The sequence below is a fragment of the Anser anser genome (genome assembly GCF_964211835.1).
Source record: "Anser anser genome assembly, chromosome: Z".
NCBI classification, from domain to species: Eukaryota; Metazoa; Chordata; class Aves; order Anseriformes; family Anatidae; genus Anser; species Anser anser.
Genome location: NC_139723.1, coordinates 57,347,430 through 57,372,218, shown reverse-complemented (window position 1 = coordinate 57,372,218; position 24,789 = coordinate 57,347,430). Strand labels below are relative to the sequence as shown.

At 42.8% G+C, this 24,789-nt stretch overlaps 1 protein-coding gene across 1 annotated transcript in view; it reads right to left on the bottom strand.

The window, feature by feature from the left end:
• The window catches only part of GLDC (glycine decarboxylase), a 50,227-nt gene extending 27,804 nt beyond the window's left edge, over positions 1 to 22,423 (bottom strand). Inside the window, exons 1-4 of the mRNA XM_083816590.1 lie at positions 22,160 to 22,423; positions 21,982 to 22,060; positions 8,375 to 8,510; positions 458 to 622 (exon numbers count right to left, since the gene is read on the bottom strand). Coding sequence (XP_083672716.1) covers positions 458 to 622; positions 8,375 to 8,510; positions 21,982 to 22,060; positions 22,160 to 22,408 — 629 coding nt within the window. The 5' untranslated portion in view covers positions 22,409 to 22,423. The remainder of the gene's footprint in view (positions 1 to 457; positions 623 to 8,374; positions 8,511 to 21,981; positions 22,061 to 22,159) is intronic.
• Between the last annotated feature and the right edge of the window lie 2,366 nt (positions 22,424 to 24,789).

Below are 24,789 nucleotides of genomic sequence, written 5' to 3'. Positions count from 1 at the left end.
TATATATGTGAGTCTGGGTGCCAGCAACAGGAGTCAGACCATGGGTCAGAGGGACTGGGTGTCCGTGGTGAGCTGGCTGGAAGGACTGGAGTGAGCTCACCTCAGTGCTAGCACCTGGAGAGGCAGCTCAGCCACAGGGGCCTGTAAGGACTCATATATGCTCATTTTGATTAAGTATTCTCTGACCTCATCTTTGTCCACCAAGGGTAAGCATTCCTTGCTCCAGACTCTGGTCTATAGGTCCTTAGATTTCTGAAAGCTTAAGACTTCTCAGACACATCAACACTGGAAGCTTTGTTAGGAGCTAAGTAACATGGACAATTCAGCAATCTGCTCACAGTTAAAAGGCCACACTCAGCTTCAACCCTCTCACCTACCCATGCCTACACAGCTGAGATGTCTTTCAAACTCCAAATGCCCTCCTGCTGTGATTTAACCACATATTTAAACATATTACCTGTGACATAATTGCATAGCTTCTGCAGCAGCTGTCCCCTCATCCAGCAATGATGCGTTAGCCACATCCATTCCTGTGATATCACACACCATAGTCTGGTAATTTAGCAGGCTCTCCAGCCTGCCCTGGGAGACCTCAGGTTGGTAGGGAGTATACTGGGTAACCCTGTAAGAAAAGAATTCTGAGTTTGGGTCACGGAAAATAAATATATCAGAATTATGCCACTGGAAACAAAAAAACAAACCTGCTATTTGTAAAGTATAATTCACTAACATGAAAAATTGTCAGAAAAGCTATTTTCAGATGGTTGTAATTTATTACTGTCCTGAAAATCTGAGAGTATTTTCTCTATTGATATTGAATTTTTACAGAAGAGTTATCTTCCTCCATTTTGAAACGAGAATTTACTTTTAAAACAAAGGTATGAATGCACCTTAGTGAAAAGAGACAGGAAATAGGGTCTGAGTGTGGGAGAACTGAGTCATGTCACAATATCTGAATGAGGATGCTTAGTTCATTCATATCTAGGTATTGTATTGCCACTACCTTTCAACATACTGTTTCTGTGATCTTTTGCTTGCCAAGCACTCTCCACTCTCATGGGAGGAAAGGCACTTGGCACTTCACAGAATCAAGCTCAATAACATGCCACTTTTTGTGAAATGACAATTCCCATAAATGTTGGTGAAGAAAAGCAAGATGAATGTGAATTTTATCTGTTTTCACCAGGAGAACAAAGATGTATAGGCAACGTATGCGATTCCTTAGAAAAGCCAACGGCCTAAGGGGAACACACCGTTATAACAGCACAGGGAAAAAAAAAAAACAAACAAAAAAAACAACGACCAACTAAACAAAAAAAACACCAAGGTAGTAAAGGGCCCAGAAATGAAAGGCAAGAACAGAGATCAAATTCTCTTTTGACTGGTAGAGGTTTGGACACTGGATTCCACAGTGGTTCAGGGCAGACTTTACACCTGTTTTAACCCAGAGCAGTGGCCAGAAACCAGTGATAAGAAGGAACACTTATGGCCTTGTTCTCTAGCAATGGAAGAAAACAGGAGTTTGTTTCTTGAAAGGGTGCTAGTAAGCCCTAGACTTTTGAGAAACAGTTATATGATTCATAGCTGAAAGTATGATCTTTAAAGAGAGACTGAAGAACTTGGAAGCTCAAGTCTCATATAAAGACGATAGGAGGTGAGCTACACAAATTTTTACAGAACAAGCTGCAGAACCTGTGGTATAGAGCAAGATGAAAGGAACAATAAAATTGCAATGGAAGGGAAGGAAGAAAAAAGTCCTTAAGAGAAAAGGAGAGGTAGAGAGATGGACATACTTAACAAGCAAATTCAAAGTATTCAAGAGATAAAGTATTGAAAGCAGGACCAAAGAAGGTATGCCAAGTGCTATTTACTGGGTATGTTCTTTGCTAATGTATTGACTATCTATTTAAATGATACCTCTGCCCAGATTTCTCACATGTATAATAATCAATGTAGTGACAGTAAACAGCTATATATAAAGTTCGATAAACATTGATGATTTTCCCAAATATTCAAGTTTTTTGTTTTTTTTTCCTGCTGCTAAGCTACACTTAACACTAAGTCACTTATCATAATAAAACTGATTATGCAATCAAAAACTGAGACCATGGCCTGTGCTGCATGTGATATTGCCCATTACAAATAGCAATAATATATTTTCCCCACATCTTCTAAACTCAGTTTTCAATGTCAGATAAACTGTCAATATGACAGTTTGGAGATTTGTTTTCTGAATGCTCCCTCAGGTCTCACAAATACAAAGAGTTATTCCCAACTCCTTTGCAAGAACAATGAGCTCCCTTGCCTACTAAAAGAAACTACTCCACACTTAAAATTAACAATCCTACTTTCACAATTCATGAACTTCAGCTAAAGCCCCCCCCCCCTTTTTTTTTTTCCATTATAACTTGCAGAAGGAGCTGGAAGTAGAGAATTAAATAATCAAGAATCATTGGTTAGCATTTGCTGAAATAATGATTTAATAAAAATGAGATTTTAATTAAAGTTGAGTTTACCATCTATATGGTTCATTTCAACAAAAATTTTATTTCATTTAACCATTATTGATTATGAACTAATGCAAAATGAGATAGGTAGACGAAATTAGAGAAATCAGTAGCAGAGATGCAATACTTCACATTAAACATGGGTTCAAATTTTGCTATAGGACTTTCAAGTTGCACTCTATATTTGTTTTCAAAGACAGAATGAGTCAAGTTCACGACTTCCTACATGACAAGAATCAGTTTTGGTAAGATTTTATCTTTTAAAATTGCAGATTGACTTTACAATAAAAGCTTCAAAACAGACCACTCAAATTAGATATCTAGAAAACTATTTTAATAGCTTCAAGGATTTCCACTCATAGATTATTATTAAATGATTTTTAAATGAAGTTTTTCCACTTTGTTTAAAAACGTGTATCTATTCTTAAACCACTACTAAGTAGCTGTGAATGTAATGGTTCCCTAAAATAACCTTAGTCCTACCATCGTAGTAGAGATAGAACAACACATAGGACACAATTAATGAAGTTTTGATATTTTCATGCTATGCTTTTGAATGGCAAAAATGGTTGAAGTAAAAATTACCAATTTCAGGGAGGATGCAAGAAGTTCAACGTGAGATCTTGAATTCCACTACTAGTGCAAATTATCATGAACGAAGTTTAACAGTAGTACAAGTGAAGACACCTTCTGTAACGTTAAAATATTTATTTAAACACAAGGTTTTTCTTGGAAGGTTACTTGGCACTGTCTAAGCATCTAAATCCCGTAACATAATAACTATACTTCTCCACAATTTCTTCAGATAAAATAACTGGTTTTAGTCTGCACTGCAACTCCTGCCAGAATATTTCTGACAATCTATATTACATGGTAAATGACCTTCTAAAGTCATTTAAAAATCAACTCTTTGAAAGTAGAAGTCATTTTTAAAGTAAACCTTTGTACAAATAAAATCTCTAAAAAGCACACAGAACAAACAGCAGCAACAACAACTCAAATAAACAAACAAACAAAAAACCCACAGCAATGCCTCTCTTCCGCTTAGGTTTGTTCAAGTGGCTACTCTGCAGGTAAAAGTCCAGCACCACGAACATTGAAATGAAAAGGAAGAATTACTACAGTGATGTGGAATACAAACTACAAGCTAGATCTTTTTCAAACAAACTGGAGAAAAATATCATCTCCAGTCTAAATCTTTTCAGACCAAAATTAATTCTGCACACCAGGACTCGTAAGCTAATGAAGGCAGATAGATCATGACAAAGGAAACTTTTCATGAGAGGCTAACAGAGTCTTTCTTGAGCCTGTGTCGGACCCATCAGGACTTCAGTAGTAAGTGGCTTTCATTTTTGTAGCTATTTAAAACTCTTTGATTTTGTTTAATTTTTCGCCCTTTGCCTCATCCTACTCTCAGAAATGCCAACTTTAAGACACTGATGAAGGTTTTAAGAGACACTTAAGTAATAACGTGTCTCAGCAGCACTGCAGACTGGCATCAAAGCAAGCAGTATCTAGGAAACAACGGGCTTTCAGCCAAAGCCTAGTCTGCTGATCAAAAATTTTGGCTTACAAAGGAGCTGAAGTTTTTGTACATGGGAGGAGGGGTTGTTTTAGGTTTAACAACAAAACAGATGATACATTATAACTGCAAGATTAACAATTATGGCTTCTTTATACTGAAGTTGCCTCTTGCTTCTACTTTGCGTTACAACATTTCCTTTGGGAAATAGTAATGAAATGGCAGAGCATGCAAAGACTCCGTTACTGAACAATGCTCAGTGAACTAGTTCTTGATTAGCATTTGTAGCTGCACAGTCAATAAGATCTAAAATATAAAGTTTATATTTTGTATATTTATATATAAATATATATAATATATATATTTTATATATACTCAAAATATAATATATATATAAATATATTATATATAATATACATATATAATATATAAAAATATATATTTATATTTTACATATACTCAAAATATAAAGTTTACCATGTACCTCCCTTCATAATTTTTCTATCCTTTTACTAAATCTCTGGAAATTTATTGGACTCATGATCAACATTGTACTTTCACTTTGTTTTAATGTATGTTCTTGCAGTTTTAGCCATTCAGAAGACTAACCTCACACATCAGCAGAGTTGGAATTGGTTTGAATTTCCAGTCATACAGAATATTCTTTTTAAGATCTGACAGTTGGTAAAAATAAAAGGAACCTAAAGTATAAACAGACCACTAGCATAATTTGAAACCAACATACATAAGCAATATCTTACTCATGGGTTTGAGAAAGCTGGATGGTCTTATGACAGGGCATGGAGACATGCCAGTTTCCAGTCAAAGCACAGACACCGAATTTACTGCCAATTTGGCATGCTTTATAAGTTGCTTTTGCAGCTTTCTGTATCCGGTCTGCAAGTAGATGGCAACTGCTTAATGTTTATATCAGATTTTTGCATGGTATGCAGTAATTTTCAGAATGCAATCCAGGAGTGCTTAAGTGCTACTACCTACTAAGTTACACAACTAATATTAAGACTGCAGGTATCCCTGGTATAGTTACTATATCCTTACTTATTTAATGGGGAGGGGGGGCGGAAATGAAGTGAGCTGTACTTCAGAGACCTCTGCATCATGCTCCATTGCAAGGTGTTAGTGTGACATTAAAGGCCTGCTAGAAATACAAGTTTCAAAAATAAGTATTATGCTGCTTTGACATATAGGTTAATAAGAAGCTCTTATGTTAGTAAGAAGCCTAAGCAGCCTATAAGGTGATTTCTGAAGGCAATTACTCTTCATATCCTTAGCTACTCATTTGTGTTCATGTTATGGCACAAAATTAATTGAGTCTTGTACTAGGGAAAAAGTTCAGCACATTTGGTGTAAAAAATTTTAATGTGTATGTGAAAATGGGATACAACAGAATAAAGACTGTGTATCCATACCAGCAGACAGGTAACATACTTGTACTGCATGTGCTAGATGTCGCATTACCAGTAGTATGCCCCAAAATAAATCATTCTGCCTACGTTTTAGAGTTGAGGGGCTCGAAGTATAAAGCAAGTATACACACGGATCTGATGTCTGCTTTGGAAAAGCAGGCTAATATTTTTGCTCATATCAACTGAGTATGGAAAATACCTTTAAGACCTCCTCCTAGTGCTAGCATGGAACTGCTAGTTACAGACTGCTGGGAACAAGGAATTGTTGGCAGCTAGTAACCAAGACCAAAAGTAAAACAAGTATCAAAAATAAGCTTCTGTGACTAATCAAATCCCTCACTAAGGAGACAGGAATTTTAACTGCAGCATTCCAGTAATGGACTGCCCCACTACAGAAGGTTCTCTGCTTATTTTCTAACTTTGAATCAAAGTGTTTGTTAGATAAAAAGTTATCTGAGAAATATCTACCCAAAGAGTTTTGAAATAGCTTCTTTCATCAATACAGAAGTAGTTTCAAATGAGATTCAGACTTAAAAGAAAAGGATGCCCACACTTTTCTGAAGCTACCAGTACAAAATACTCCAGATTGCTGACTTTTTAGGCACTTAATTACTGCATGGTTTTGGTCAGACAGTTTTATCTCAAATTAAGCTATTTAGCTTCATTACAAAGATATTACACATTGTCGTCCAGATGCTTCAGAAAGTTTTGAAACTCCATCAGTGTTGAATATTTTCTTATCAGAATCTGAGATCTGGGAAGATTTTTCTGGCAGTTCTTCTGAAGAAAGCAGTGTGGGTCAGTCGTCTAATTTTCAGCTGAAAATACATTTTGTTTTAAACAGTTTCCTCCTGAAATCTACCTTTGCTCTTCCTACTTTCTGCTAGCAATTCCAACTGTACTAAATATTGAAAAGTCTTTAACTTCTGTGCTCAGACTCTCTTTTTCAAACTTATATTGTATTCCAGCACAAATCTTGCTCTAATGTGTGCCAAGCAGTGGGAAGATATTAGTTATATGAGCCAGAACCAAGCACAAAAAATACGTTTGCATTTGCAGCATTTCCCCTGGACCTATAATGCAAAGTGTGTTATTACTGACAGTTAAACACTCAGGTGTTGCACGGAGAGGTTTGATTTCTTAAGTAGCTTCCACAAAGCCTGTATAGTTATGAAGTTTGCATACCTCCTAATAAATTTCTTTTATCATCCTTCTGTAAGTTTAGCTTCTAGGATTCTAATTTGATTTAGGACACTCCAAGAACAGATTTCTGGATAGACTCTACCACTTGTTTTACTAGCACTATATAATTTTTTAAGGTTTTAAAAATATGCAGTTCATTTTGGTTCACTTAGTTTTAGATTGTTCTTATTTTTGTCTCTAGCAACAGGCTATTCGTTTTGTTGAACTGTACTGAAATATTTAGTTTACATATTTTGCAAAAAGAAGATGGGGATAAGACCAAATAAAACTTGGTTTAGATGTATTGCATAGATTCCTTGGATCCAAAAATTGCAACTTTGTAGTCAGTTCAAAAGTCCGAGATGCAATAAAGCATACAAGACCAATAATTCACAGAGTTGGAGGGCTGCAGATACATGGACGCATTTACGGTAACCCAAAATAAAAAAAAAATAATAGTATCTAAGCAGCAAAGTCTTTTTACAATTATTCAACTTTTAAAAATATATATATATAAACTTCAACTACTGCTTGTATTAAAATCAAGATTACTTGGTAATTAAGATGTCAGTTACTATTTTAATACACTTCAAAAAAGAATGTTATTGACTACAGATAAGGGAACTTCCAGACCAAATGAAACAATGCAAGGTACCAATGATATTCAGTGCCGTGGAAAGTGAGATTCTGCATTAATTTTAGTTTTTCTGTTGCACCACATCTGTGTTACAGTTCTTTAGAACAATGCCAATACTGAATGAGTATTTATAATCAAGCCTTAGTGCTTTTGTCAAGAAAAGAACATCAATAAACAAAAGTCTATTTTTATTTAGATTAATGCTGTTCATAATATACAAATTAATGCTTTAAAAGGTTTCCCTTTTTACATTTGAGCAACACCAAAACACCAGTCAAATTCAAATCTGTCAGCCAGCTCATTTTTTGACTTTTTCCCCAAAAAATTAAATATCAATTTGATGATAAGAACAAAGTATGATATTCTTAGTCCCTTCAAAAATGAATTATCAAGTATTTCTGCCTACCAATTTTCAGGTGTCAGTGGAGTGAATTATTTGTTCAAATAATAACATACTATATGGATACATATTCAAACTCTTGAAGTTCTCTAGTTTCAGAACCAAAAAAAAAAAAATCAAGAATTTTAAAAGAAAAGTCCAACGACTTTTCTTTTAAAATTCTTGATTTTTTTTGATTTTTGATTTTTTTAAAATTCTTTAAAATGTTAAAATTCTTTAAAATTCTTGATTTTTTTTTTTTTATTTCCAAGGCTGCTTTCCTGTTCTCTTTCTGAAACCATAATCAGACTATTGTATGGTATTTAACAACTTCCACCCAACTCACAGCAGTGGAGGAGGGAGCTGCTTTAGTTTTCACAATAAGCTAGGAAATAATTACTTCTGTTTAAGAGATAAGTTCTAATACTTCCTTAAAGCAAACTGAAATATTCTTGGTTTAGTTCATAATAAATAGGAGTTGTGACTTCTAAGTCAATGAAATGTTTTACAGGAAAAGCATCTTCTTAAGTAAATTACATAAATGTATCTCCATTCTTTCTCCTCTCTAGCTTCAGTATGAACTGCACTTACACACCAGTATCAAATACATGAAAGTCTTAGAAAAATAGGTTTGGGGCATATTTGTCTGTGCTCTAGATTTGATGAACTTCATATGCGTATTTATACATATGCATTTAACAAGAAAATGTTGTACATTACCATCCTGCATTCTCCAACAAATTCCGTGCAATGGGTTGAGGCACTGAGCAGTTGTAATAACCCATGCCTATATAGGACCTCCATATCTTGTTCTTGCTTGCAATATTGTATAAAGTTTCAAGGATTTCATTTTCACCTAATTGAGAAAAAATTATGTCAGAAAATTTCAGTTAGACATAATGCTAGAAGATTTTAACTAAAATAACTCGTACCCCTGAGTAAAAAAATACAGCGTCAGAGACACACATATAAACAGTAACAGAATAAGGTTGAAATGATAAAATATTCTGGGAAAGTTTAAGTTCCACCAAATATGAGCATTTCTCCACAGTTATTTCAAGAACAGCTGATCTGGATACAACTGAAATTAAATATCTATATAACCTTCCAGGTTGTCCATTCACATTAACCAGACTTGGCAGTTCAGTTGCAAATATTTCATTTTAGGAAGTTACACCTTTTTTAAGACATTAAGTAAAACTAAACAACACAAATTTCATTCTCTGACAAAAATGCAACAACTGAATAACAACAATGTTCCCACCAATGTGGAAATGATAACGAGAGAAAGAGATGTTGGCAAATGACTTAAGGAGCTCTCTTTTTTAATGCAATAAACGTTCTGGGTCTCTTGCACATGCATTAAAATACATCTCAGAGGGACTTTTCATTAGCCAAGCCTTATAGAATCAGCACTAGATGAAGATATAACCACTCATAACTATGATTTAGTGTGCTTAGCAGAGCCCTTTTTGCACAAACAGGACTCACACCAATCATCCAGGAGTAATTTCTTAATATTAGAGAACTTTTTTTTTCTCCACAGACTTCAGGCACTTTCCGTAAACAACTGATAGAATGGAAGAGTTTTATTCATTTAGTTTTAGTATGCTTCATCAGTTTATTAAAAAATAGTGTGTGAATACTATATTTCTATCTTAAGAAATTCTATTTAAGATCAGCTTTGAAATCAGTCTGCCAATCTAGTTTAAAGATTACAATTCAATGTTTTTGAAGTGGACAAACAGATATTACCACTTCAGCTCTGATTTCAGAATTCATGCCTCTTCTTCCTCTTACTTGAAATGCTTAGATGTTGTTTTTTAAAATACGTATTTTTTAAAATATGTATTTTAAAATATGTATTTTTAAAATATGTATTTTTTAAAATATGTATTTTATTATATTTATTTACATAAATATATGTATTTATGTATATGTACATATGTAAAATATGTAAAATATGTATTTACAAAATATGTATACATAAAATATGTATAGATCTGACCTTGGAAACTGCTGTATGGCAGCAGTACAGCAGTTGCATTAAGTTCTTCTGTTCATTCTGCATTGCAATCTCAAAAGCAGACTTTGGAATATCAGGGTATAAATTATCAACACAGAAAAGCTTGGGACCTGGATGTTTAAAATCTTGTTGCTCACTGTAAGTTATTCCAATCAAGAGAGCTCAAGTCAAAACATTTATTGCTCGGGAATCTGCTGGCAAATTATTTTCCATAGAAAACGTCATGGTTTTGAATTAATTTCTTCTGCAGCCACAGATGCCAGCACTTCAGCTCTGATTACAGAGGTCATCTCTCTTCTTCCTTTTACAGCTGCTATTGCATTATAATAATTATATAATTTTTTTTTTCCAATTAATTTATTACTTGCCGAGGCGATCGGCTCCGGGGCAGACGCGTTCTGCAGCGGAGCGGGGGATCGGGACGGGCAGGGCTTTTTTTGGGCATCGAGGCCGCCCGAGGCAGCCGGCAGCCCCCGCCAGGGCGCCTGACGGGGCGTTCGCGGAGCCAGCAGCGCCCCCCCCCCCCCGGCCGTACAAAAGCAGCCCCTGGGGAGCGCGGCGGGCACGGCGGGGCGCGCAGGCAGCGGGAGCAGGGAGGGCCCCTCGCCGCTCTTTCGCAGCGGTCTTTCCCTTCGGTACCTGTAACCTGCCTGCGAGGAACCTGGCCGTGGTATCAACCAGGCAGAAAAACATGGCCTCCGCATCTCTTGCGGCCTCTCCAGCCGCAGTCACCGATGTGGCTACTCAGAGGGAGGGCTCGGGGAAACACGCAGCCATCCAGGTCTTGGGCTGCAGGGTGTGCCCGAGTCTTCTGTCGGTATCCGACAGCAGCAGCGAGGGGTATGCCTGTGGGAGGTGTGCCCAGGTTGAAGAGCTGCTCAAACAGGTAGCGGAGCTTCAGGAGGGGGTGAGCAGGCTCAGGAGCATCAGGGAGTCAGAGAAGGAAATTGACTGGTGGAGGTGTACTCTGCCCTCTCTGAGATAGACTCAGGAGCCTGCCACAGCACAAATGTCTCCTGCTACGCAGAAGACAAAAGTTCCCTCATCCCACCAGGCAGTAGGAGGAGACCTAGGCCAAGGAGGGGAATGGAGGCAAGTTCCTGTTCGGGGGGATAGGCGAGCCCTGTCCCTGCCCACCTCACCTTCCCATCTACCCTTATATAACAGGTATGAGGGTCTAGAACACAACAGTCAGAACAACGAAGTAGATGAAAGCCCATCCCAGTTGGAGAGGGTGCCTAAGGCAAGGCAACCTATCCCCCGCATTGCTACATCGTCTGTCAAGAAAGACAGAAGGGTTATTGCCATGGAGGACTCCCTTTTGAAAGGGACAGAGGGCCCGATATGCCGACCGGACCCAACCCACAGGGAAGTCTGTTGCCTCCCTGGGGCTCAGGTGAGAGACTTCGCTAAGAAAGTCAAGCGCCTGGTACAGCCCTCCGACTACTTCCCGCTACCAGTCCTTCCAGCTGGCAATGACGAGGTAGCAACAAGAAGTCTGAGAGCGATCAAAAGGGACTTTAGAGCTTTGGGGCGACTACTTAAAGGATCAGGGGCACAGGTTGTGTTTGCCTCTGTCCTTCCGATAGGGGGGGTCGATGCTGACAAACAGACTCGTCACATTAACGCGTGGCTTCGGGAGTGGTGCAACCAGCAGAATTTCGGGTTTTTCAATCACGGGAAGGTCTACACTACACCGGGCCTGCTGGCACCAGATGGGATGCGCCTCTCTCAGAGGCAGTGGTGAGGATTTTTGCTCAGGAGTTGGCAGGGCTGATAGATAGGGCTTTAAACTAGAGTCAAAGGAGGAAGGGGATAAAACCAGGCACGCTGGTGATGAGCTAAAGGATGGTGTGCTACAATCAGAGGGACTGTGTGCTAGTGAGGCCCTTCGGTCAGCTCCACAAGATGCTGCGTGTAGGGAGGCACATTTGAAGTGCTTCTATACAAACACATGCAGTATGAGGAATAAAATGGATGAGCTAGAAGTCTTGGCCCAGTCCCGCAGCTACGACATCATTGGCGTAAGCGAAACCTGGTGGGATGAGTCCTGTGGCTGGTGTTTTGCAATAGATGGTTACAGGCTCTTCCGGAGGGATAGGCAGGGTAGGCGAGGTGGCGATGTATGTGAAGCATGGGCTGGACTGTGTGGAACTTCAAATTGGCGATGACAAAGTTGAGAGCCTCTGGGTAAGGATTAAGGGACAAAAAAATAAAGGGGATGTCGTTGTGGGAGTCTATTACAGACCACCTGGCCAGGACAACAACACCGATGAATTATTCTTTGCAGAACTAAGAGATGCCTTGAGATCAGCTCCCCTCGTCCTAATGGGGGATTTCAACTTGCCAGACGTCAGCTGTGATCACCACACTGCTGACACGAGCAAGTCCAGGAGGTTCCTAAAGCACCTAGATGATAACTTTCTGGTGCAGGTGCTAAGAGAGCCAACTAGGAAAGGTGCCCTCCTAGATCTGTTGCTGGAGAGCAGAGAGGGTCTTGTGGGAGACGTGGCAATTGGCAGCCGTCTCGGTCACAGTGACCATGAAGTGGTTGAGTTTAGAATTTATGGTGACAGAAGGAAAACTATCACCAAAACTTCAGCCCTGGATATGGGGAAAGCAGACTTCAGGCTGCTCAGGGAACTAGTCAGCAAGGTCCCCTGGGAAACTGCTTTTGAAGGCATTGGCGTCCATCAGTGCTGGTCAGTCTTTAAGCACTGCCTCCTAAAAGCACAAGATCAGGCGATTCCAAAATATCGGAAGTCAGGCAGGTGGAGTAGAAGGCCGGCCTGGCTGACCAGGGATCTTCTACTGGAGCTTAGGTGAAAAAAGAAAGTGTACGGCTGCTGGAAGGAGGGCCAGGCGACGAGGAAGGAATACAGGGATGCTGTTCGTGTTTGTAGGGAGAAAATTCGTGTGGCCAAAGCCCAAACAGAGTTGAGGCTGGCCATGACTGTGGGAGACAATAAAAAAGGTTTTTTTTTAGATAAGTGAACAGGAAAAGGAGAACCAAAGAAAACATAGGTCCGCTACTAGATGGGGAGGGTCTCCTCACAGACAATGACATGGCAAAGTAGAGACGTTTAATGCCTTCTTCGCCTCTGTCTTCAACACTGATGATGGGCTTCAGGACCCAGGGTGCCCTGAGCTGGAGGACAATGACAGTGGGAGTGACAAACTCCCAACCGACCCTGAACGTGTGCGGGATTTGCTGCTCCACCTGGATCCATACAAGTCCATGGGTCCGGATGGAATTCATCCGAGGGTGCTTAAAGAGCTGGCTGACGTCATCTCGGGATCTCTCTCAATTATTTTTCAATGATCTTGGGAACTGGAAAGGTCCCATTGGACCGGAAGCTGGCAAATGTTGTGCCAATTTTCAAGAAGGGTAAGAAAGAAGACCCTAGCAATTACAGGCCTGTCAGTCTCATGTCAGTGCGTGGTAAAATTATGGAGAAGATGATCCTTGAAGTTATTGAAGCACACCTGGGGGACAACACAGTCATTGGTCCCAGCCAACATGGGTTCATGAGGGGTAGGTCCTGCCTAACAAATCTGATTTCCTTTTATGATAAGATCACCCATCTAGTCGATGAAGGGAAACCAGCAGATGTGATCTTTTTGGACTTCAGCAAAGCTTTTGACACGGTTTCCCATACGATACTACTGGACAAAATGTCCAGCATACAGCTAAACAAAAACATCATACCATGGGTGAGCAATTGGCTGATGGCCAGGGCTCAAAGTGTTGTGGTAAATGGGGCCACATCTGGCTGGCGGATGGTCAGTAGTGGGGTCCCTCAAGGCTCCATTTTAGGGCCAGTCCTCTTCAATGTTTTTATAAATTATTTGGATGTAGGACTAGAAGGTGTTTTGAGCAAACTTGCCAACGACACCAAACTTGGAGGAGTTGTTAACTCTGCTGAGGGTGGAAAGGCCTTGCAGAGAGATCTGGACGACTGGAGAGCTGGGTGATCACCAACCACATGAAGTTTAACAAAAGCAAGTGCCGGGTCCTGCACCTGGGACGGGGCAACCCTGGCTGTACGTACAGACTGGGCAACAAGATGCTGGAGAGCAGCCCCGCAGAGAGGGATCTGGGGGTTGTGGTTGACAGCAAGTTGAATATGAGCCAGCAGTGTGCCCTGGCAGCCAGGAGGGCCAACCGTATGCTGGGATGCATCAAGCACGGCATTGCTAGTTGGTCAAGGGAAGTGATTGTCCCACTCTAGTCTGTGCCGGTGCGGCCTCACCTCGAGTACTGTGTGCAGTTCTGGGCACCACAGTACAAAAAGGACATTAAACTGTTGGAGAGTGTCCAGAGGAGGGTGATGAAGATGGTGAAGGGCCTAGAGAGGAAGACATATGAGGAGCAGCTGAGGTCACTTGCCCCATTCAGCCTGGAGAAGAGGAGGCTGAGGGGAGACCTCATCGCAGTCTACAGCTTCCTTGTGAGGGGGAGTGGAGAGGCAGGTGACCTATTCTCTGTAATCACCAGTGATAGGACCCAAGCAAACGGTGTTAAGCTGAGGCAGGGGAAGTTTAGGCTGGACATCAGGAAGAGGTTCTTCACTGAGAGGGTGGTTGCACACTGGAACAGGCTCCCCGGTGAAGTAGTCACTGCACCGAGCCTGTCTGAATTTAAGAAGAGATTGGACTGTGCACTTAGTCACATGGTCTAAACTTTTGGGCAGACCTGTGCGGAGCCAGGAGCTGGACTTGATGATCCTTATGATTCCTTTCCAGCTCGGGATATTCTATGATTCTGTTCCACAGTCATCTAAATCATAATCCCATCCACTAAGATTTTTTTTTTTGGTATGGATCTTCAGTTCTGACTTCAAAGCTCATTCCTTCTCTGCCTCTTACTCAGTCTACTGTTACATTCAATATACAAAGGTTAATTTCTTGTTTTTAGTAAACTGTAGGGTGTTTTTTTTTCTCCTTCTTCCCTGGAGGTTCAGGAGCCATATGTTTCTTATACTTGAACTCAGCAATGTCCAAGGAAAAGTTTCTAAAACATAGTAAAGAGTTCCACTCCCCCATACTCCTCCTACAGTGCTTATTCAAGACAGATTCACTTGTTATTTATTTTAGCGAGGGCTTTAACATTACAGAGATCTTCCTCTATCATTTGCAAACCAAAACCTCAATGAAAGATAGTTTTGTGTTCAGTTTGAAGGGGAGCATTGTATTCTTGCAAAATTCAAACTTCATCAATTTTTTTTTGAAATTCCAAAGCATTTGTTCATTTGACTCCAAGGTCAGCTGAAGGCAGAAGTTGTCTATCATTTATCTTGCTCACCAGCCCAAAATGTCACACACAAAAAATGCATGAAAAGTATAAATTCCATAGTAAATACATACCACAGATACTGTACGATATGCCAGATAGTTTCCTTTGTCTGCCTGACTGGGCATTTCTTCTAGAAAGTTAAGAGTCTTTTCTCAGTGAATACAGCTAACAACTATCACATGAACACGCTGAATGTTTGACAGAGCTCCCTGAAATAACAACACCATTTACACACTGATTCAATGCACAAAGCAAAAAGCCTTAGTGAAACCATAAGCAGTTTAAGCCCCAATTAAGCTTCCAACTTAAAGGTAGAACGGTAGAACCACATATAGCACTGGCTATATTTTCATAGTTACGTGAGTTACCTCTGGGGACAGTCACACTATTAGTTGTGATCACGGTAGTGAAATACTTGAAGGGCACACTCACTCCATTCCTGCATCGCCTCACTTGCCCTGCTCCATCAGTCATAACAAGGGCAACAGCATTAGCAGCTCAAATACACACCTCCAATATTCAGCATGCTTCTTTAAAAAGACGTGGGATGACCATTCCTTCACAGTGCCCCACACTACCAGGAGGTAGCTCAAAGCATGAGGCACCTCTTTAAGGAGTCCCATAAGGAACTGCACCCCTGAGCAACTCAAGTCAACAGCCCTGATGTGTCTGTTCAGCCTGGCTGGACAAAAGCAAACATTAGTCCACAAAGATTTATGACAACTCAGTTTTCCACACATTCAGTGTTTGCTTCGCATTGGTATAGTTCTGAATTCAAGCAAAACTAACCCAAGCAAGGGTCAAAGAAATTGATGCGTACATCACGGCTCAAACTCTGACTGTTCCTAACAGCAGCCCCTGCACTGGTGGTAGGACAGCTGTGTGTGGTGGGAGGATGAGAGGCACGGCTTGGGCTGGCTCAGGCTGCCAAGGAGAAGCTTTTCACCACTGGGACAGCCCAGCCATGGAGCCAGGGCCCAGGCAGCGTGAGACTCTGCAGCCTGGGAGTTTCGCTCCCTGGCTGGGTGAAGCCCTCAGCAGCCTGGCCCAGACTAGGCCTGCTCTGGGCAGGGGTGGGGTTGGACACCTCCCCAGGGTCCCACCAGCCTCAGCAGGATCTTATATCCCAGTTCCCTGCAGCAGCAGCTGTATTCCTCACTCCCCACAGCCTAGCTTTTAACAGCATATGCCTATAACATGACTTGTGAAAGGTGTCTAGCGCTGCACTGTAAGTGACTGACACTAGTAGAAAGGCAGAAGAATGCTAACCACAAGGGTGATCTTACGCATGCCTAATAAACCTTTTTCAAGCTCAAAATCAAATTGCTGAGTTTTCAGCTTAGTGGACAGAAGGGTCACTTAAGTCCAGAAAATTATGCATTTATTCTGCTGTATGTACCTTAGGGCATATGTAGTGGAAACACTGTAATCTTATAAATGTTTGAGGCTAAAACATAAGAACAAGACTAGTATTTCAGCAAGTGTCAGTATCTGAGAGTTAAAACCACAACTTTTAAGACCTCAGTGTTGTTACAAATTTCTTTCAGCTCTCCCCTGCAACAGGTGAAATACAGAAATATCCAAAATAGGGAAATAAAATTGAATTAAAAAATTTACTACTATTAAGAAACAGTTGGAAATTGGCCGTCAAACTTAAGACATTTCTTGCTAGTTTCTGAAACAGCATGGTTGAAGTGCCTTTATCTTTAATTCATTTCACTGGTAGTAGTCTACAAATCCTTTAAGAACCTTATTCAGCAAGAAATAAAATTGCCAGGTAAGATCACTGCAGTTGATCTTTATTCCCCTCATTATTACATTAGATATGATCAGAGACAGTACCCAGGATAAAGTTCATTGATCTTGCAGTACTCTTATCAGACAGCTGTGGAAAAAACTCATGAAGGCTACCACAAGGAGTTCAGCAAGGACACCTCAGGACTGCCACCCCCTACATTCACAGGTAGAAAAGGCAAAATACATCACAGAAATAGTAAGGAGTGAGTTATCCTGTCATAAAATGATAGAACTGTTATTTCTGCTAGTCTTTTAGTGGTTAGCATAGTAGCTTTGCACTTGTGAGATACCTGCAAAAAGATAGAGTATCTAGAGAAGTTCAGAGAAGTGATTAAAAAAATCAAGACAAGAGAAACAGATTGAGATATACAACTTAAATCCTGCAGTATAAGAGTGAAGAAACTATTTGATACCATTTAGCCCACACTACACCAGGTCCTCATTATTTTTTTTAAACATTCTGATACCAAGAAAGCAAGATCTTAAAAACAGTTCATACATGAAAAAAAAAAGGATTAATTTATTTCTCTTGCTTTAGCAATTAATTTAACTTCTGTAACAAAATCGTGTTACATTTAAGTGAAAGAGTCACAAAGCACCATCAGACATGCATGCAGTAATGTTGCAGGACAGCACAAGAGCCTGCTCCAGGTGCGAAGTCTTAACAGCAACTGCCCAAGGGAAGGGTGGAAAGCCAACACTGTTTGCTGCCCTGCCACATCCTCCTGTGGCTTGGGCTACCCACATTTACCCAGCCTACCTGGAAAGCAGAGGCAACCTTAACCTGAGCATGCTGAGATTTACCTGCATGGCAGCTGAATTTGAAAACAGAAACAGTCTCTCTTACAGTATGACTGCTTCTGAACCACATCTCTTTCAGAAATCTTTAAGCTGTAGACCCAATTGGTTGCTTACACAGGTTTTGTAGACTAATCTTTATAAATTCTTAAGTTTTATAAAACAAGTAGGAATGTTTTGGAAGAAATCATGGTGGAATTCATAGACTCATTCTTTTAATTCAAATCCTAGAATTTGGATTAATTGGCAGCATTGCAGGGATAACTATCACTGATAAACAGTGTCAGTTTGCAGGGATGAAAGGAGGATTGCTCATATAAAGTGATCTGTTCTTTGACTTCAAATGGGTCAGTCACTCCATATGTGCTAAAGCACCTTCAATAATTGGAAAAAAAAACTAGCTGTTAAGGTTCACTTGTAGTCACAGTGGGAAAATGCTCTGTAATAACAGCTGATCACAAATAACTAAATATTGAACAGATGCCTAGCCTTTGTTGTGAATATTGATTAAACAGAAGCTATATGCCAAAATAACATTTTCCCTGGCCTAAATCTGCAGAAAAAGCTGACTGTAAAAAGCTTCCCTTCTAGAGTAAGTTCAGAATAAATCCTACAAACCAGGACTTTTCACTGCTTGGTCCCTACTGGCTTTCACTGTTATGGTTCGGGTGGTTTTACAGCACTGACTGTCAGTGGGCTCATGGCAGCAGGCACTTTTAAAATGGCTTTTTTCCTTTCTGGCAGAAGAGGAACATGGATACTTCTGTCATATTACATACAAATGAAAGCAACTTATTTCAAATACCTCTCAGCACAAGTTGCACTATTTCTCTCCTTCACCACTGACCATGTCTATACTAGAAGATGTTTGCCAGAAGAGTGCTGAGAAAACTGAAAGAGCATTCCTAGTGTAGATGCACTTGTACACACTTGTAAATGTAAAGCTTAGTATTTACCATTCACACATATGCTAATATCCAGTTGAGGCTAGAGTCTCTCTCTGTCAATATATAGTCTGTCAGGGAAGTAATTAAGTTTGAAGCACACTTCTGTGCTAAGGAATATAACACAACTAAGTGCTTCTACTGTAATATGATGTTTTATTTAGGAATAGTGGAATACGCTATAATATTTAAAACAGCTTTTTAATATAAGCTGCTATTAAAGCTGGAGGATTTCTTTTACTGTTGTTGCATACAGACAGCTGATTGATTTTCTAACTTTTAGATAATTTGTGGCATTACCAAGTGAAGGATCTGTAAAGCAAAACGATCTCATTGCCACACCTAATCAAACTTTGAAGACACATACATCAAATGCCTTTTCCTTCTCTCTGCAGTTGGTACAGTTTCACAGCTCACATGAGAGCCTTGCCTTCACTGGAGAATCTCACCAATTTTTCTAGATCAACTGTGCAAATACATAGTCCTCTAGACATTTTTCTCCGGTGAAACCTTTTTCCTCATTTGGAGTATAGCTATGTTATTTCACATTTGGATCTGAGGCAAGGCTTAAAGCTAGAAAATCTTAAAAAATTAAAGCAATTACAGAGACATGGGATACTCATCCAGACATTTATGGTATATGCATGGTTTTCTTGGGCTGCATTATATAATTCTAGCTGCAAGCAACAAATTCAAAGAGACTTCAGTGCAAGCTCAACTGCATATCCCAATATGAAGGAGCAGCACAGCTCATTTGTTCAGCTGCACACTAACCTGTCACTATGACAGGAGCCACTGTTTGTTTGCTTTTGTTAAAGTAGCTGTTCAGAAAAATGGAAGTGTATACTTAAACCATTAGAAACTGCCATAGTAAGAACTTCACAAATACTGTACTTAACACATTTTGAATGGCCTTGTCCTGTTCTCTCACTGCATGTATGAGTTCTGGGAATAGTAGGAGCAAAATTGTCTTCATTCAAACAAAAAAGCATGTTTAAAAAACAATCCAGTTCTCACAATGCTTTCTCCATTTGTTATTTTGTTTTAATACAAGGTGTCCTGGTTTCAGTTAGGACAGAGTTAATTTTCTTCCTAGTAGCTGGTAGGATGCTATGCTTTCGATTAGGATGAGAAGAGTGCTGACAACATGCTGATGTTTTAATTGGTGCAGAGCAGTGCTTACACCAAGCCAAGGACTTTTTAGCTTCTCGCTCTGTCCTGCCAGCGGGCAGGCTGGGGGTGCAGCAGGAGCTGGGAGGGGACAGACCCAGGACAGCTGACCCAAACTGGCCAAAGGGGTATTCCATACCATCTGACATCATGCTAAACAATATATAGGGGTGGCTAGCTAGGGTGGGGGGCCGGCTGCTCAGGGATAGGCTGGGCATTGGTCAGTGGGTGGTGAGCAATTGCATTGTGCATCACTTGTTTCGTACACATTATTAGCAGTAATACCATTATCATCACCATCATCATTATTATCGTTATTATTATTTTCCTGTCTTAATAGACTGTCTTTATCTCAACTCACCGGCTTCACTTTCCCGTTTCTCTCCTCCATTCCAGAGAGGGAGGGGGGAGGGTGAGCGAACGGCTGTGTGGTGTTTAGCTGCCGGACGGGTTAAACCACAACACAAGGTATGGGGATGAAAAATGTTATACCATACTTACATAAGAAATTCCACACTGGTAATTAGAAAGACATGATTCCTTGTTAATGTACCATTAGAGAGAACTAGTTTTATCCAGAATATGATGTCCTAGGTCCAAGATGTTCAAAGTGAAACTGCATAACTTTAATCTGAGACTTCTAACTCTGCTTTAACAAGCTGTGAAATTTTCTGCTACCATTGGAGTGGAAAACTAAGTGGCAAAAATCTACACACCAAAGTTACAAAAGACAGCTAGTCGGTCACACTGAGGGAAGAAAAGGCAGCAGTGTACAGAAAAAGTTTTCTGTACTTCATCTCTTTTGAGAACTCACTGCATGCAGCGCAATGTGAGACTGCACCACAGTCACATTCTTTCAAAGTTTACTATAAGAGAACTTGAACAGCATAACAAATGAAGCAAAGAGCCAGTGGACTACACGCACCATTAGCTAATGAGGTCCCCTTGCACAGTGAGAACTTGCATGCAACAGACCATCACTAATTCATAGTTGATTTAAGAGATATCCCCTTCAAACAACGTGAAAATCAGTATGAGAACACACAGAACTGCGTCAAGATTTCAACTTAAGTTGGCATCACTGGTTTGGCGTTCATTAATGTGAAATTTTTTTAATGCCTAACTGTACAGTATCACAGTAACATCAATTTTAGTAACAGAATACTTTGTAAGGATATCATGTACTGAATCCCAAAAATGCAGAACTGTTTTTTTAAGAAGTACTTATTAGTGGCAATTTGTCTCCTCTTAAAGACTATAAAAAAAAGTATCTAAGAAGTTCTTTTCTCTGAGGACAAATACAAATAGCTCTTCAGTCAGGGGGTATCTTGACCAAAGTACATTAACTACAGGAAAGCTCACAAAGGAAGTACTTACAGCAGCAGCCACATGGAGAGAAGGTAAATCTCACCTCTCCTGCCCACCATAAGGTGGGAAACTACCAGAAAAATCAAGTGTCATTGCACTAAGGGAGTGTTTCACCAGCTGGACTTTTCTGCCAATGCCCAACTCCATCATCCTAGCTCCAGCTTCCCTCGATATGCTCCCTGGCTCTGCTCCTGATTGCAGTGCCCCACCTGGCACCCACCCAGGACTCCCTGAGGACCCAGCAAGCACGCTCCAGCCATGGTGCATTGGTGAGCAATGCGAGGAGCCAGGCACAGGGACCGCAACAGCTCAGGCAAGGGATCAAGACATAAATACAAAGCTAATACCAGCCAAATCGCCTCAGGTATCTGAACAGCTAAGGAGATTTGCAAGTTTTGCTGGAATTGCTTAGGTAGGTGCATTTTTAAGGGTTTCCTTGGCTCCCTGGATTTCCTGGGTGATGTTTGCACGTGATGTTCAATGTATCAAGACCGTGACAACTTTTAAAAACGTTAACATGAGGAGGACTCATTGAGTCACATCAAGTTGTCTACAGCGATTTGCTGTATCACTCTGGTGCCACAATAGCTGGCTCAGATGCTTCACATTCCTGCTCTGTACCCATTTCCCTCAGCCAGAGGGATTCAAGACGCCAGCCGGCAGCCTCGCATGCGCCGGTTAACGGGGGGAATACACGCAGGTTTCGGAGGCTCTGAGGGCGTGCATGCTCTCACCCGGCTGCGCGGGGAGCACACAAAGGAGCGGCGCAGAAGCACGGGAGCCGCGCGGGGCCGACAGCCCCGCCGAGGGGCGACGTTTCGCCACGCCTCCCCCTCCGCATCGGGATCCCGGGACAAAGCGGCGGCCCCGAGCCGAGAGGCCGCTCCCGGGCGGCTTCTCCCCCCGGGGGGCGGCGGGGGTCACTCACCCACGGGGTCCTCCATCCTCAGCGGCCTGCGCAGCCGGATGCTGCCCGGGATGGCTTTATCCATCAGCTCCTCGACGCTCTGCAAAGAGGCGGCGGCACGCCGGCGTTAGCAGACCCCAGACCCCGCAGACACCCCCTTCCCAGCGGCTCCCCCCCCCCCCGCCGCACGGGCGCCCACCTGCACCCCGAGGGCTCGCAGCATCTCCCTCTTCTCCCCCTCCCGGGGGCCGATGTGCCGCCGGGAGAAGTCATCCTGCCGCGGCAGCAGCTGCTCGATGCACCGCGCCGCATCGCCGCCGCCGCCTCCTCCTCCACCGACCCAGCGCTGCTGGCGGTGCCGGTGCTGCCCGCCGCCCCCAGCCGGCCGCAGGTGCCTCGGCCCCCCCCGGGCCGCCAGCCGCCCCCACCAGCGCCCGCAGCTCTGCATGGCCCCGCCGCAGCCACGGCCGCCGGCAGCCCACGCTTTGTGGCCGGGGCGGGGGCGGTGGCGGCGCGGCCCCCTCCGGCGACGCCAATGGGGCGGGGGGGCGGTGCCCTGCTCGCCCCTCCCCGCCGGCACCTGCCCCCCCCCCCCCCCCCAAAAAAAATCCGCCCCGCTCTCGGCCCTGACCCGGGTGCCAAGGCTCCCCCCCCCCCCCCCCCCGCAGGCAGCCCCGGGAAGCCCCCCCCCGCGGGTCACGGAGACGGCTGGGGGCTTGAGCACGGCGCTCCGTCCTCTCGTAGCTCCGCAGCGCCTTTAGGTTTGGGAATTTGGGCCGGAAAGTGGCGTCCTGCTGAAGCGCGAGGCGGCAGGGGGCGGCCAGCTGGGACCTGCTCGCCCCCCGCACACGGAGCGCAGAGAGGCATCCGCACCGGCACGGGGGTCCTGACACGTACCCCTGCCCCTGCGTTCCCCAGCCCAAATCCCATCATCTCCAGCACCCTACAATCAGGAGCCTGCGTGCAGCGTGGCTGGAGCCGCTGGTGGAGCAGACCTGTTGTGTAGTGGCCACGGCCGGCTGAGGGCATTCTGGCAATTTGGCACCCTAGAGTCAGGGGCTCTTACTCCAAAATGGGTTGGAGACTCTCAGTTTGTCCTTCAGGTGCTCACTGGGAGTGTAGTCCAGGCTGTGTTGGTGATGACCATTAGTGCCGGTGGCTGCAATGGGTCATATGCACACCCGGGGGATGGTTTGTGGAGCAGCACCTGGAAACAACAAAGCCAATAGTAAAGTTCTGGTGCTCCAGACATTCTTGTTTTCCTTTCGAGGCACAGATGGTCTTCTAAAAGCTGTTTTACAGCACAGCTTTCAGACAACAGAATTTGAAGGCACATAATTCCATCATAGATATCAATGTCATCATTGTAGGAAAACTGACATAGATGCCAAGAAATATCTCTAATCAAGGTAAACACTTTTTTAGATACAGTCAATGTTGGGTGGCATTTCCATTGCTGCAGTGGGTTGAGTTAGACGTATCTGATATCAATAGGAAGAAATTTGGGCTCAGCCTATTTAGAAGTGATGTTAGAAACGGAATTATTTAGATAACATTATACATTATGCTTCATGTTTACTATTTCTGCACTGCAATTTTAACACACCTTTTACACATCATCTTGGTCACTGTTTTTGTGGTGCACTGGTGCCTCTTCCTTGTTACCTTCAAAGGATAGCCCCATAAAGGAGCAGCAATTAAAAGATTTCCAGCTACAAGGCTGGTGTTAAAATCCTCCAAGAATTTACCTTCCAGCTTGGCTTTATCCCTCCGTGAGGGCACGAAGCTGTGACCTGAGGAAAAGGCCTCAGGGGCAGAGAAGAGGGCAGGTGGCACAGTGCCCTCTGTAAGCTGCTGAGGCTGTTGGCTGGCGTGCCACAGCCTCTCTTGCGGCCTCCCTCTTGCTTTAACTTTGGGTGATGCCTGCTTGGAGCAGAGGGAGGTCAGCAGGAACCTCACAGAGTCACAGAATGATTTGGGTTGGAAGGGACCTTAAGGATCACCCAGTTCCAACCCCCCGACATGGGCAGGGACACCTCCCACTAGACCAGTTTGCTCAAAGCCCCATCCAGCCTGGCCTTGAATACCTCCAGGGATGGGGCATCCACAGCTTCTCTGGGCAACCTGTTCCAGTGCCTCACCACCCTCTGAGTGATGAATTTCTTCCAAATATCTAATTAAATCTCCACTCTTTTAGTTTAAAGCCATTCCCCCTCATCCTATCACTACACTCCTGGACAAGGAGTTCCTTCTCAACTTTCCTGTAGGCCTCCTTCAGGTACTGTAAGGTTGCTATAAGGTCTCCCTGGTGCCTACTCTTCTCCAACTCCCTCAGCCTGTCTTCACAGGAGAGGTGCTCCAGCCCTCTGGTCATATCCGTGGCCCTCCTCTGGACTCATTCTAATATGTCCATGTCTTCCCTGTGCTGAGGGCCCTGGAGCTGAATGCAGGACTCCAGGTGCAGTCTCACAAGAGCAGAGTAGAATGGGAGAATCACCTCCCTTGACCTGGTGGCCATGCTGGTTTAGATGCAGCCCAGGATTTGGCTGGCTTTCTGGACTGCAAGCACACAGCACACATTGCTGGCTTGCGTTGAGCTTCTCATCAACCAGCGCTCTCAGGTCCTTCTCACCTCCCAGGCCTGGCCAGGTCCCTCTGGATGGCATCCCTTCCCTCCAGCATGTCAACCACACCATACAGCTTGGTATCATCTGCAAACTTGTTGAGGGTGCACTCGATCCCACTGTCCATGTCACTGACAAAGATGTTAAATAGTGCCAGTCCCAGTACTGACCCCTGAGGAACACCACTCGTCACTGATCTCCACCT